Here is a 15,087-nt window from a genome sequence, read left to right as displayed (position 1 = left end):
CAGGGGGCTCCGCACGGAGGGGCACAGGGGGCTGAGGAGAGGCGCTGCCGGGCCCAGGGAGCACCCACACCACTGCAGGGCTGTGGCCAAGAGTGTCCCAGAGTTTCCCCAGTGTCCCAGAGGACTTGGGTTAAAGCAGAATGGACCCAACCTTCCTGGATCTCAGGACCATTCATACCTTGTACATCAGACCTGCCAGATCTATGAGGCCAAAGAGACCACCAGAAATTATTTCTGTGGGAGTCTTCTGATCACTCACCTTCCCAGCAGGTAGGGAAGGGGAAAGGGCAACCAATTTTTACTCAGTGACTCCTCCTTCTCTCCTTGAACCAGAGGTTCCTTGTTCACCTTGCTGCTCACTGGGATACAGCTGCCTTCTACATGGCTGTTTCTTCCAGCTTTTTCTAAAAGATAAAACAGTCCTTTACATCTGATATTTTCTTCTTTTCCTCACAAAACTAGTTTTGTATTCCAATTAAGCCACTTCTCTGACATTAGCTGCTCCATAAACCAAGAAACCAGCTCATCCTTTGCAGCCTTTTGCCAATGCTGTGGATCTGCACTTGCTTTGGTATTTAAGCATTCTGGAGAAAATAGGGATGCTAGAAATAGTGCAAAGGGAAAATGAACAAAAGCTGCCCTTCCTACATGTGTCACTGGCCATCAGCAGACAAGGAAAGCACCAGGAGGATGTGGCACGGACTGAGGCCCTGCCCCAAGGGATATTCCTGACCTTAGAGCTGTTCTGCCTCTGCTAGGATTATATCTCAGTTTAAATAAGATCAACACTAAGGTTGGAAAAGCACACATAAAACTGGTCTGCTCTGAGAGGAGACTGCAGCATTAAATCTCAGAAAACTGGAAGGCAGTGCCTTTAGGTGTCAGCGACTGTAATGGGCATTGTGTTTTCACCTACTGGTTCCTAATGTGCTGGTCACCAGCCTGAAATAACCAGGGGCCCTTTCTCACTCCTGCAGCCACTGCTGAGTCACTAACCAGCACTCCTGGCTGCTTTGGGCTATTGAGAGCCCTAGGACAGAGTGGAGGTAGTTCTGTGGTTACTGAAGGGGAAGGGGAAATGCACCTCACTCTCATGTGATGAGCAGCAACATCGTGCAGCTCTGGAAATTCCTCATTTCTTAATCAAAACCAGAAATTCCAGCAACAAATGGTGGATAGAGCCATGCAGGATTAGTAAAGTCAATAAAGCATGTCAGCAAACAAATTTATTTTTAACACTCATGAACAAGACTCTGTGCAGCTAGAATGATTTGCAAAGATCAGGACTGTGCAGGTGTACCTGAGGCTGTTGCTTTCTCTCCTACTTGACCAGCAGCATTGAGAGACCTCTTTCTTGCTTTTGGGAGCAGCATAATGAAGGGAAGGATTTATCTCTGTTTCTGACTTTCAAAGGAATAAAGCCAGTAGAAGTTTGATTCCCACTCTGTCATTAGCTTTTAAGACTAAAAAATCTGAGCTCCGTAACTTGGTTTTCCTTTCTAGGAGAAGAGAGATGGCTCAATCCCATCTCCTGGTCCAACAAGGCACATTTCGTGCTATCCAAAGTTTTCCTTTCCAACATCTAGCTGGTATCCTCAAATGAGCATCTCTGCTGCTGCAGCTTTTCTTAACCCTTTGGGAAAAAAGAAAAAGCTTTCTGTAATCTACCTCTAAAGTATTTGTCTAGATGAATGAAAAGGGCTAAAGGAAGATACACTCAACAGAGGAAGTTGCATAATTGCCAACAAAGCATATCCTGTGCAGGCCCAGACACTGCTCTGCAGAGAGGCCAGCTCTGGCAGTAACTTCCCTGATGCTAATAAATTAATGTGTGTATTTTATCAAACCTATGGAATTGATAAGGGCAAGTGGCCAGCTGGAATGTGTCAGTGCACTCCACAGCCCTTGGCTGGCACTGTTGGTCAGGCACTGCCGATAAGGCCAGAACACACGAGTGCCACAGGGGGGGAGCTGCTGCCAATGAGGGGACCTGCAGAGCCCCTGCTCACCAGATGCTTCAAGAGGTTCATTAATTGCTTAAAAAGCAGCAGATGAACCGAGGGTTCGCTCAGAAACACAGAAAGAAGCGGAGCAGGAGCGTTTGCAGTGGGGTTTCATGGCAGCTGGAGCAGCTGGTGGGCAGCAGCTGGGCTGGGCAGAGCCAGCAGCAGGGTGGGCTCTGTCTGCTCACACCTCTTGGCATTAATCCAATCTGCTGGGCTCCTCCTTCTTCAGAACTTCTGTGGGAGATCAGCTGTGGCGTGTGTTTAACTCTTGGAAGGTGGCTGAGAGGCTGGTCTGGAACCCACTCTAACAGGGAAACCCTCAGAGCCTGTGCCTTGATTTTGCAGACTGTCAGCAGCCTTGGCTGGTTTTTCAGTAGGTATTGGGTCTGATGGTGTGCTCCTTATTTGCAGTGAAAGGGACACAAGTAGTAGCTGTCTTGTTCATTGTCATAAATGACTACTGAAGTCAACACTGGCTGTGAGAGACATTTCCCTCATTGAATTAATTCAGGTGTGCAAGGTTTCATTAAATACATGGAACATATATTGACCAATTGCTGCAAATCCTCTCCTAACTGCAGTTATTCCTTCTTGTCCTTTACTTATAAACTGAATCCATACTGGAACTGTACAAGTGGCAACTCACTTAAAAGCTAACAGTAATGTTGTGTTTCCAAACTCACAAATAGGAATTACTTAGCCTCCATAGAGGAAAAGGTTGTATTTCCCATCCTAAAGGTTTAAGCCCAAACCTTGCCTAGGGTCTCTTCTGTTTCCTAAGACTCAGGAGGCAGCTCTCCTGTACTCCAGCCCAGCTCTGTAACTACAGGGCTATTCTCTAATCTCTTATTCCTGAAAGCCATTACTCTATAAAAATGATAAATAGACTGCTAGAAATGTTTAGCATTGAATATTCCTGAAGCATAATTACTCCAGCCTCCCTTGGCAGCAGAAACATTACTCTTATGTCAAAGATGAGGAAACAGGGGCACAGTGCTTTGTCCAAGCTTGTAGGACTGCTCAGCCACGGGCTGTGATCCCAGGTCAACCCTGTGAGCTGTGTTCCAGCTACTGCCAGTGAATTAAATAACAGCTCGGTGGAAGAGGAAAATGAAGCAGTACTGCTGAGGAAGACAAGGTATGGTTTTCAATGAGATTTGAAAATTGAGACAGGAGTTGATTAGGTTGATATCACTGTGCAATCTAGAGATGTGAAACAACCAGCTCTCCACAGCTGGGCTGGTGGGAATATCGACCAGGTGGAATTACTGCTCCTGAAATGCAGTTAGCTGCCATACTGTAGTGCAGCTTGGAGAGGCTTTTTCTGTCATGGGGGGGAAGAAACAAACCTTTCCTTCTCTGACCCCAAAATCTTAGGGAAACCTGGTGCAGTAACATACTACTTAAATTTTCCTTGACTGCTTTGCAAAGAAAATAATGCCAGAGGAGCAATGGACACACAGTGGAGAAGAGAAAATTTATAGGGAATAACTGTTAACAGTATAAGGAACACATCTGTAGCGTCAGGCTATAACTATTCTGCAATGGGAGAAATTGCAGGAAAGACAATATTTGAGTTTGCTGAGCCCCTGAGTGTGATCCCTCCTGTCCCTGGCACAGGCTGTGCCTTGGTTGTGGTTCAGGTGGGCTGGATGGAGGAGAGAGCTGGGGGCAAAGCCCCTGGCTGTGCTTGCGCTGCAGGCCCTGTGGCTGAATACCATGGGGCAGGTGACTGAACTCCCTTTGCAGACTGCAGGGAATGGCAGGTGACAACAGGGCAGAGTGACACTGACAGCAGGCTGAGAACTGCACTGAGCTGACAATTGGCAGGGAGAGACAGGGGTATGCAAACACCCACACCCTAAATGTGCAAGACATAAGGCAGAGAAGGAGGATTATGGATGCTGAAACTTTTGAAATGCCAGTTGTCCAAGAATGTCTGTCTTTGCTCTCATGCTCCCTCTCCAAGTACATTGTTAGTGGTTTGCTACATGAAATCCAGTTCCAGCTGACTGACACCTATCAAACAAGGCACACCATGGATTGTGTATCAGCCTGGTGAACTGAGGAGCAAGAAAATAAATCCCCATTTCTGAAAACTGTCTTTAAAAAAAAATTAAACCCTACACAAACAAAAATTACAAACAAGATGCCTGTGCATCTCATGCTTTTACAACTGTATGACCAAATACGGCTGCTCTCTACTCACACATGCCTGCTTGTTCTGCCTGAGTTAATGGGGTACCTGGAGCCCAGGAGGGTCCCCTCTGATGAATCCTCTGCAGTTCACATTATGAAGTGTTGTCTGCAGAAATACTTTATAATTTTATAATACAAAAATTACACACCCTTTACACACCATGATGGCCCAGTGGGATGAGTGAGCTGAATAGGGTTGCACCACTAGTGGAGGTTTACCTGCTCCTTTCCAAACTGGAAAACCACATTTTGTTTAAATGGAATTGCTTAGGGACTATTTAAAAACTAGCTTCCAAGGGTTTGGGAAACTTTGCTACAAGTTTATTTGGTTGCAGTATGGTCCCTGTCAAAGCACCCAGCCTCTCGTGTGCCCTGCTCTGCCTTTGGTGCTGCTGGAATCCTGTTTCCTCTGTGATGAGGAACCTGCAGAGAGCAGATGGGTTCCTTGCTCTGGCTGCTCCCAGGGATGCTCCTGCTGTCCAGGAGAAGCCTGGCCCCTGGGAGCCCTGGCAATGGCTCTGTTTGGGGGGCTTGGTGGCTGAGGGGGACATGGCATGTGGAGGAGTTGGAGACAGTCAGGGTACCGAAGGTTTCATGGAACACCAGCAGGATTTCTGGATGGCTGTGCACAAGGGTGAATTTATATGGATTTTCTGCTGCCTCAAAAAGGAGAACAGGCAGAGAAGCAGGGATGAGGGGGAAAGGATCAGCATTGATTAAGCTGACAGCTCTGCTAATGTCACTGTGGACACAGCCACTTTCCTTTCCTTTGCCAGCAGCAACTTCAATAATAAGATGCAGAGGGAGAAGGAGGGAACGTTGCTGCTCACAGTGCTGCTGGCAGTATTTAGATGAGAATCTGGTGCTGTGATGGATGGCCATGATGCAAAGATACATAGTGATCAGGGCTCTGGAAATGCAGGCAGATTAAGTTGGACTGTGCCTGACTGCTCTGAAGGTGACTCCACTGAGAGCCAGTGGTTACATGCTAATCTCTTTTTGCTCCCCACAAATAATATTTGTGCAGGACTCACAACAGTCCTTGCAAGTATGCTGGCAGGTTCTGCTTTCTCACTTTGGCCTAGATCTGCTCTCTGGGCTGTGGAATTCACAGGCAGAGGGGAATTTGTTTGGTCCTGACAAGCCAAGGTGCACATCAAGCCTGGGCAGAGCAGAGTGATGCAGCTGTCCTGTCTCCTGCCCCTGGTCCCCAGTGTCCCCACTGAGCAGGCTGGCTGAATGGCTCTCTTGTCTCACCATGGGCTGCAGACAAACTAAATTCTTGAGCTCTGTACTGTTTTGTAGGAGTCTTTTTCCTAATTTTACTTTCTGGCAGGTAAGGAGGGGTGATACGGCTCTGCCCAAGCACTTCTAGCTTTAGGGCAAGGCAGTGTGTTCCTGGTGGGTCTGGAATGTGCTTGCAGGCTGTGTGAGATGGGACAGTCTTTGTCAGATTCACAGACACAAGTTAGGGCTGGATTGAGCAGGGATAAACCACAAGCAGGGAGTGTGAATCATGGTGACTGTGCCCTGTGCCTGTACCTAGCCTGAGGAATGAAATGAAATCTTTTTACACCCACAGTTTTAGCCCTAAACCACCACTTTAGAAAAAGAGGAGGGTGATATAGAAATACTGTCCAGGCTGGTTGGTGTTATCATTATCATTATCATCAGCATATGGGTTTGCACACTGAGTTTAATTGTAGTTACTAACAGTGTCCACCAAATCTTGTACCTCACATGGTGGCTCTTAATTCTTACATCAGACTGCTGGACTGGGATTTAGGGCTCATTCCATCCACTTTCATGGACAGCTTCAGATTAAATAAGAGATGTTTCTGGTTTTATAAACTTCATGTGTATTTGGCAAAATTATCTCTAATGGGCAGCTCTGAGAAGAACCATTTTTATAAATACCCAGATATCATTATTTGGATCCACATCTTCAAGGTCATTATGAAGAGGTAATCTTTGATATCTTTCAAAGCACCAAGTCAGGCTATTTCCAAGCAGGTTTCTTCTTGGAAATGAATATAAAGCTTTAGTTTTAATTCCATAGGAGTGAAACTGAAAATTATTAACATCTCCAACACTAGACTTCACATATAGAGCATTGTGGATATCTATCTCATGTCTCCACTTAGCCAGGGGCACTGTCTTTGCTGTCTCTTTCATCCAAGGAGAAAAGGAATTTGTTAGGATGGCAAATGTTCTCCCATTCTTGCAAATTAGCATTAGAGCATCACTATAGAAATATTCCATGCTATCTGGATTATGGCAATTAAATTTCTATCAATGAAAGCTGTTTTCTGAACTAATATTTAAAGAAGATGAGAGAGAGATGTCTACATGAGGGGCATTACTAAACAGATTTCAGTATTTATTTTTCTGACGGAGATTCTGTTTCTCCTGAAAGGGTAATGTACATCCATCTTGCAAGGAGTTTCCTTAGAGGGTTTAAATGAAGAGTGAAGCTTTGAGAACAAAGTGAAAATGGAAGAAATATACTGCCACAGGAAGATCAAAAATGAGGCACTTGGGGCTTCAGAGAGTTATCATTAATCCCCTCCTGCCCAGAGGGCATTCCTGTGTGACCATCAAAGTGACACACATGCAGCAGCCTGGCAGTTTGCCACAGCTCTGGGTTTGATGGACTTTGCTCTGGGGATGGCTGAACCTCCAGCTGTTCAGAATGGCAGCTTGTTTTCCTCAACAAATTCACTCCCATGTTTATCTAACCTATCTGGAGCCACAAAAGTCGATTATAAATTGTTTCAAGCGTGTTTTCAACACCTTTTCCTTACCAAAACCTGGAAACACAAGCAGCCATCAAAACCTGAGAGCTTGTCCTGCCTGAGCAGAGCTTTGCCTTTAGAGTAGGATCAATGTCAAGCCGGGGTTGTACTGCCTAAGACTGCTGTTGTACTTATGGCTTAACAAAATGTGTAATAATGTTCACTCATTAGTATGGGGTGGAAATGCAGGTGTGCGTCTGTCTGGTGTGCTGATAAGGCTGTGAGGGTGACATTTACCCCCAGGACAGCACTAAGAAGTCCCTAGCTGGATCTGTGAGGGAGTACTGCCCAAGCAGTTGCCAAGAACATATTTCAAACAGGTGAAAGGAGGCAAAGGTCAGAAATAAACTCCAAGAGGCAAAGTGAGCTCTTTTTCAAAGTGAGGAGGAGCTCAGGGATAGAGCTGAGGGTCTCACTGAACCAGCAGTGCCTGAAATGGTTTTGTTCTGTTCACCTCATTAGCTTGGGCATTCTCCAGATCAAGGGATTTAGAGCACTGAAAAACTGTTTAATAGTAACTGACAAAATGTAAGCATTGATTCTGAAAATGCTGCACAGGTATGATGAAAGAGTAGGTACATGATGGATGACAGAGATGTGGGAAGCACTTGTTTGGCTTTGTTTGGGTGGAGTAAAGGATGAGAGAGAGGGAAAGAAAAGGATCTCCTAACAGTAGCATGAATGTGAACAGTGTGAGATACACTCAGACCACATAACAAATTCAGAGCCTCCTTTCCCACCCTGTGCAGCTGCTCACAGATATAGGGATGGTTACCTAGACAATAGCTGATGCCTGCAGATAAAATGTTTATTTGCTTTTATATAAAAAGTGAGCTGGAAGTACAGCTCATGATTGCAAACTGGGAAAGAGAACAGATCTTTCCAAAGCTACTGCCAATCCCCTTACAAGGACAAGATTGGACTCCTGCACGTACAGAAGAGCAACCCATGACTCAACACGTGGATCTGGACAGAATTGCACTCACAGGTTTTTATTCATTATGACTCCTAAGCTCCAAAAATAAGAGCTTTCAAAAGAAAAGAAAATTAAAAAGACACCAGGGGGGTGATGTCAAAAAACTACCAACAAAACAACCCTTCTGAAATAGAAATAATGGGAACAACTGTACATATTTCTCAGCAGTGAAAGAACTAAAACTCAGGTGTATTCTGACTCAGATAAATCTTAAGTTTCCCCTGTGTACAATTGAGACTGAAAATTGGAGAAGGACTGATGTGAGGAGATGAAAGTTTCCTCACCAGATGAGGACTTGGCACTTCTTGCTCAAATATACTTATTTTCAAGTCTATTTGCTTTGTGATTGCTCTAAATCCAGGGCTTTCAATCTCTTAACAAAACTCCTGAGCACAGTAAATGCACTGAGATTCAGGGGAACTCTCACTGGAGACAGCAGGAGCTGCTGTTGCCAGGGATTGCACTCATTGTGGGTGGGAATGGAATGGGTGAGGTTTCCTCTCCCTTTGCTCCATTTCCCAGTGCTACCAGTAACACTCAGACCAGTGCTGCATCATTTCCAAGCAGCCTCAACACCTGGAACCGGTGAGCTCATTATCCTGCAGGCAGGCAAGGCCAGGACACCCCCAGGAATTCAGGGTTACCTGCCTTAACCTGGCTCATGTTTGAGCACGCTGATAGCAGCCTCTCAAAAGAGACCAAAGTTCTCAGGGCTCAGCTGGAGAATAAGGTCAGGAACTGACATTTTTTATAGTAGTTTTTAGAATTTCTGCCTCCAAACATACAGATGAAGTCCACTCCCTCACTTAATATTGTGACAGGAATTCTAATGCAATGAGGAATATGTGCCACACAAGCAGTACCACAGACTAGGGTAGGCAACTGGGTATTTTCTACAGAGGTTGTGAAATGGATAATTTTTGCATGCACAACCTTTCTGCTGTGGGGAGAGATTTCAGCTCTTCAGTTGTCTGAAAACACAGACAATAACTGGCCATGCATGGAGCCTGTTAGCTCTCCTCCAGAGCTCATGGCTGCTCATAAATGCAAACAAAACAGCCCAAACACCAGTCCAAACTGGCCTCATCTAAACCAGCCTCCATCATTTGTCTTGTTTGTGGACTAACACAGGGCCAGCTGTCTGGTTAGTGAGACAGAAGCATTAAGGTAGAGAAATCATGGAAAAGAAAGACTGGGAGGCCCCTCAGGGGGTCACTTGGTCCATCTACTGCCCCATGGCAGGTTCAGCTTTACCTGCACCACTTCTCTGTTTTGCCTAACCTGTTTTCCAAAATAATTTCCAGAATTCCTGAATCACACACCACTTCATTAAGTATAAAGTAAAATATGTGCTTCATGAAAAATAGAGCTGTTCAGCCAGCAGCTTCTGTCTAGGGTGTTAATGTGCTGTACAACATCCACTGTGTGGTTTCCTAATGCTTTCAGGAATCTCACTGATCCTTTGGGGACATGCAGATCTCAGGAATGGGAAATGGAAGATACAGGCTGACATTTGCCTGTGAGGTTGTTATTGGTAATGTGCATAGGTGAATTTTAGCTGGATGGGGTTTTTGGTGTGAAGTATTTATGCAGTTGCCTTTAAGACCTCGACTGGAACAAAAGGGATTGGGCCCCTACTGAGCAGCTCTCGGGTAGTGCTCATTAGTGATCTCACTGAGGTTACTCTCCTCTTTCTTTGCCTTCCCAGGGCATAAGGTAAAATTGGACTAACTCTCTGTTCATCCTCTTCTTTTCCTTTCAGTTTTCATCCCTGAGCACATTTTGATGGTGTGCATAAACATGGCCCCACAAAAGGAATCCCCCAGGCTCAGTGTCACCATCACTGGGAGAAGGTTGATGCATGTTCCATGGGGAGCCTCTTCCACACTTCAAATCCAGGGACTTCTCCCCAGGACCTCCTGGAAATTGCACCAAACCTGCTTCCTGCAGCTCAGCATCCCACCAGGGCTGTCACACTGGCACCATCACAGAGCTCACACCAGTCAGTGCCAGGGCAACAGAAGCATTTAAGGATACCACCAGCACATTATGGATTTTAAAAGTTGCTTTTAATATCTAATATCCACATCTTAATCCCAGAAAAATAGCTGAGCTCCTAAACACTCTTGTAGGGACTGTGAGTGGGTGGAAAGGAAGAATGTTTGTGAATGGATGTGAGGAAACAGCAGGGAGATTTCACAGAAGAGGCAATTGAGAGCTAATCCCAGGCTCTGCTGTGTGCCAGTGCCTCTGAATGCTCTTATTTACTGATGAACAGCAATTGACTGATTTGTACTATTTATATGTTTTAAGCATTTTCCCAAAACTGCATACCTCACAGGAATGTGTGGGACAAATTGGCAATGGAAAGGAGCAATTCTAAAGTAGTCAACAGGCCTGACTGTCATTTTTATTCCACCTGTATATGTAAAGATTTTCAAAAGTAGTTTTAAGGAAAATGAGAATCAACACTCTTGAGCTTACATTGTCTCTTACAATTTGAGGAGCTAGCACACATCTTGCATTCCCTTCTTCACTTCATGGAATATAAAACAGAGAATATTATACTTAAAAAAATAATTCTGGTCTGGCTAACAGCAGGAAAATCCATTATTCCAGTGATGGAGAGTAACAGTACAAGACTTATTTATGCATATCAGGTACTGCAGGTTTTACCATCAATTCCTGACTTGCCAGCAGCTCTCTATGTTACTGGGACTTTCTCCACAGCCTCATATTCCAGCATTTTCCTAGACTGAAGATTCCTAATTTGAGAGACAAGGCTTGATGTTGACCAGAAAAACAATCTCTTCTCTGGCAGATCAAAGCAGAGCAGACACACACACACCCCTTGCTTCCTAGCCCAGGAGTTTCACTTTTTGGCATCACTTCAGAAGCCTTAAGATTAGAAAAGGATATAAGTCAAAAGATTTGAGGCTTTGAGAGGTTGCACTGAAATCTGGGTGTTTGTTGTTTGGGTTTTGCTGATTTTTTTAAAATGTATTTGTTTTTCTTTTTTTGAACCCTATGCAAAGCACTTAAATGAGGTGGAGTTAAGAGACAATGCCAAATTGCTGGCCCAACCCTTGTTACCTTTTTCCCCCTACAAATTATCCTCCTGTTTGGTAATCGCTCTTGTTTGAGATTTGTTTGGGTGTAGCTTTTGTTGGGGTATTTTGCACTGCTCTGAGAATAAGAGAAAGTTGAGGAAGAAGAAATTCCTGGGGGTAGAGGAATTGAGCTAAAATACTATTCTCACATTCAGAACATTCACAGATGCCTTTAATACCATGTATCCAAAAGAAAAAAATTTCTACCAGGGGCTTATCTTTGCCACCATTTCTCAACAAATCTCCAGAAGCTTTTGGTTATGCAAGAAACACAGAATATTTCCCCCACTTTTTAAAGCATCCCAGTATAATCAGAAATAAATAGATTACTGTTAGTTTCAACATAATTTCATGCTGTCCAGAAATAAGATGGGAGAAAAACCTTTTAGGTAAAAGCAGAATTTTCATTAAGAAGCAACATGTGAAACACTTTCTTTGTTAAGCATAATTAGCAGTTCAAAGACACTTGCCTTTCAAAGTGTCTGCTTTGATTCCTGTCAGATGCAGAGGCAGTGATATATGACACGACATTCATCAACTAACTCTCAACATAAAATGATGTGATGATTTTTCTCTAATTGAGGGGATGGCAAAGCAAGCTTCTTTTTTTCTTTCTTAAATAAGCTTGAGAAATAATTTAAATGGCTGTCAGATCTCCAGCAGCAGGTAGTAAAACACTGGGTGAAAGATTTTCAAATTTAGTTTTTGCCCATTCCCAATGTTTCTCTTATAGAAGTATTTTACTTTCTGACATGTCAGGTATTACTTATAGGAATTGTTTTTGCCTGTTTTTTAAGACATCTCCTGTTCAAATTTTCCTGCTGACTTCAATTTGCCATTCTGACAGCCTTCTTTGAGACTAGGTGGCTCTTCTGAAATGTATTCCAGCTGAGAGGTTTCAAAATAGTTTCATTTTATTTTTGATCTTCCTGTGACTATCAAGCCTTATGCTGGCCTTTTTTTTCTAGTTGGCTGCTCTGGTGTTTCTTTCTCTTCACTCTCTACTGACTCCCCAGCACGTTTTTATTTTACTGGTGGATATTTTGTGCACTCTTCCTCAGATGCTATTTTTCTCGGTCTCTGGATTCTACAATTCATATGATTCTGCCTTTTTTTTTTTTTTTAGTAGAATAGTAATTAAAATAGTCTAAAATAACTAATATAATAGCCAGCTAGAATGACTCAATAGCAGAAGGACTTGTGAGCATGAACTGCTCACAGCAGAAATCCAAGGTCTGTACTCCAGCTGAGAGCTCAGAAGAGAAGGGGTGACTGGTCCTACATCACCCTCATGTGGCTTTGATGACTGCAATGGGTTATTTCCATGTGCCCAAAACCTGCCCCTTCAGATTTTACACAGGCTGTGGGCAGCATTTCAGGCTGTCCAAAAAGAGAAACTGAAAAGCAGTAGTAATACTCCCTTATTTAAAATCAGGTTGTGAAAATAACTATTCGGGTTATTTTTAATTCTTTTCTCTGTGTCTGTGGTTCATGGTTTTAGACACAATCCCGGCCTCCCTTCTGGGTTTGTTGCACACACAGGACTTTCTCTCTCTTCCCTTGTTACCAGTGTGGGACTGCCTGTGTTTTTGTCCCAGTGTAGCATACAAAAAGCAAAGTTCTGCAGCAAGAAGTGTCCTGGAAGCCTTGGTGAAAGAGGAAGGTTGTATTTTGGAAAAGCAAATGTTCAAAGCTGCTGCTTTGTGTGGGGTGACTCAGCTGTCTGGGCTTGGGTTTGCCAACAAGAAGGCAGCTAAACTCAGTGTTTCCATGAGCCCAGAGAACAGTCATACTGTCAGCTCTGGTACAGACATGTGAAATCTCCCATCAGCTGCAGTGAACTCTTTGCTATGGAAAGGGATGAATAAAACCAGTTCACTGCATGAACACCCTGGCAGGGTGAAGGAACCTTGGGTCTACGTGGGAGAGGAGGGAGAAGGCAGAGGAATGACCAAAAGATAATTTTTATATCCTCAGTTCAAGGTTGTCCCTCTGTAACACCCTTGCTGAGTTAGGGTCCCCCCAGAAGTTACATTTCCTTCATGCACCAAAACACAACTCTGCTTTCTGGTACTTTACATGAGGGAAAAGTGTCTGCTCTCTGTGAGCTGGAGAGGAAAGTAATCTAAAAATCTGTTGACTTTACATTATTATAGTTGTTTTTTTGATTCTACATTACATAAAATATTTTAGGAATAGGTTCATTCTGTTTCATATATAGACTAGTCCTGTGTCTCTGACCTACAGTTGTTTGCTATCATTTTTTTCCTAGAAAACTTTTCAATAGATATAAAATTGAATTATCAGTAAACAGGAAATGACAATGTTTTCTTTTTTGGAAGTAGAGTCAGCAAACTCCATGAAAAAACAACAGGAGACCAACATACCACAGGTGTGCAGGCAAAACTAACGTAACCGAAAAGTTTGATATTAGAAATACTCATTGAACAGTACAGAAAATAAAAAAAATCTCAGTAAATTTCAAGATTCTTAAAAGATACCTTAGAAAACAGAAAGAAGGAGTGTCAAGAATATTAAGTCTTTAATTGCCTATTTTTGACTCATGTGGAGTCTTGTTTGTACAACAGAGAATCATTTTCATCCACTCAACTGCCAGGTATGACATTCTATGAGTAAAAGATCTCATGTCATCAGATCCCATACAGAGTAATTTTCCTTTAAAGACACCATTTTAAATTTATCTCAAAGTCCAGCTTAGCTCTCAGTACCACATTTATGCCAGTACCACCAAATTGTACCAGCATTACGGGATTATGAACTGAGATCACTTACCCTGTCAAGTCTGGTTTCACACTGACACTTCCAAGCAGGGCAGGTGCTATATTTTATTAGTTACAGAGATTCACTGTGCATCCAGAAGCTGCCCTCTGCACCCTGCTTTTATAGCAGGATTCAATACAGCTGAGCAAATACAACCTCTGCATTATAGATGAGGTACAGGGAGGTGATGGGAGCAGGGTAAATGCTCTCATCAGGTGGAGTTTGCACAGGGAAATAGAAACACACAGATACTCTCAGGACCAGGGAAAAGGAGGAGGGAAAATGTGTTTGAAGGCCCAGGAAAACCTGCTCAAAGGGTTTCTGTCCCAACCAACTCTATAATCCCTACCCAAGGCCTGGATGCAATTACAACTCCACTATATTTCCATGCCTGACTTAAATTCTCAACACTGCAGCCAAACAGGGGGAAAACCCCCCAAACAAATCCAAAGTACTAGTTGCTAATAACTTCTAAACAGCAAACCAAGAGCAATTCCCCAGCCCAGAGTCGTGTCTACTCACCTCCATTTGTCTCGGGGATATTTAAGGCAAAGGCTCATTTTTGTCCTGCAGATTCCGTGCTGCTGCTCTGGGTTATTTTGCCAGGTCGTAAAAAGGCTCCTGAGCAAAAGGAAGAGGAAAGCAACACGTAAAGCAAACACAGAAGCCCAAGAGGAAAGCTACACCCTACAGAGCAGCACTAATAGCAACGAGACTCGCAAGGAGAGAACACTCCCAGTTAGTAACTTTTTCCATCGATACATCTGTTACAAAACAATTTAGCTGCAAACTTCTCTTCCTCCTTACAAGCAAGGCTTTGCTATAGAGGAGACCTCAGATAAACTAAGTGATGAATGTGGGGTTTGTCAGGGGTTTTTTTGGGCTTTTGTTTTTTTTACCGAGTAAGCAAATTATTGAAATATAAACTAGAAGCTCAGCTGACTGCTTTAAAAATACACTGCTGGGCAGTAATTATGACAAGGTGCATTTGTCCATGCTTCAGGGTTTTTTTTTTAAATTCAAAAGTCTTCAACAGAAGCAGAGTAATATTTGAAATAATCACCTATGGGAGTTTCTGGCTAGCAAGTGCAGCAGAGGTGAATGTTCAGATGATTAATAACTTAATTTTTTAAGAGCTTGATGGGCAGACAAGGAAAATATGCCAAACTGTCCTTGCCTCAAGAAGGATTTTTAAGTGCCAAAACAGAACTGCAGTGAGA

At 43.4% G+C, this 15,087-nt stretch overlaps 1 protein-coding gene across 1 annotated transcript in view; it reads right to left on the bottom strand.

Annotated features, from left to right (window-relative positions):
* The window catches only part of LOC132077799 (calcium-activated potassium channel subunit beta-2), a 138,007-nt gene extending 123,508 nt beyond the window's left edge, over positions 1 to 14,499 (bottom strand). The window contains exon 1 of the mRNA XM_059479693.1: positions 14,390 to 14,499. Within this exon, the coding sequence (XP_059335676.1) occupies positions 14,390 to 14,427 (38 nt within the window). The 5' untranslated portion in view covers positions 14,428 to 14,499. The remainder of the gene's footprint in view (positions 1 to 14,389) is intronic.
* Between the last annotated feature and the right edge of the window lie 588 nt (positions 14,500 to 15,087).

Source organism: Ammospiza nelsoni, chromosome 10 (assembly GCF_027579445.1).
Source record: "Ammospiza nelsoni isolate bAmmNel1 chromosome 10, bAmmNel1.pri, whole genome shotgun sequence".
NCBI lineage: Eukaryota > Metazoa > Chordata > Aves > Passeriformes > Passerellidae > Ammospiza > Ammospiza nelsoni.
Note: the sequence above shows the minus strand (reverse complement) of the source record. Positions and strands in the feature narration are given on the sequence as shown.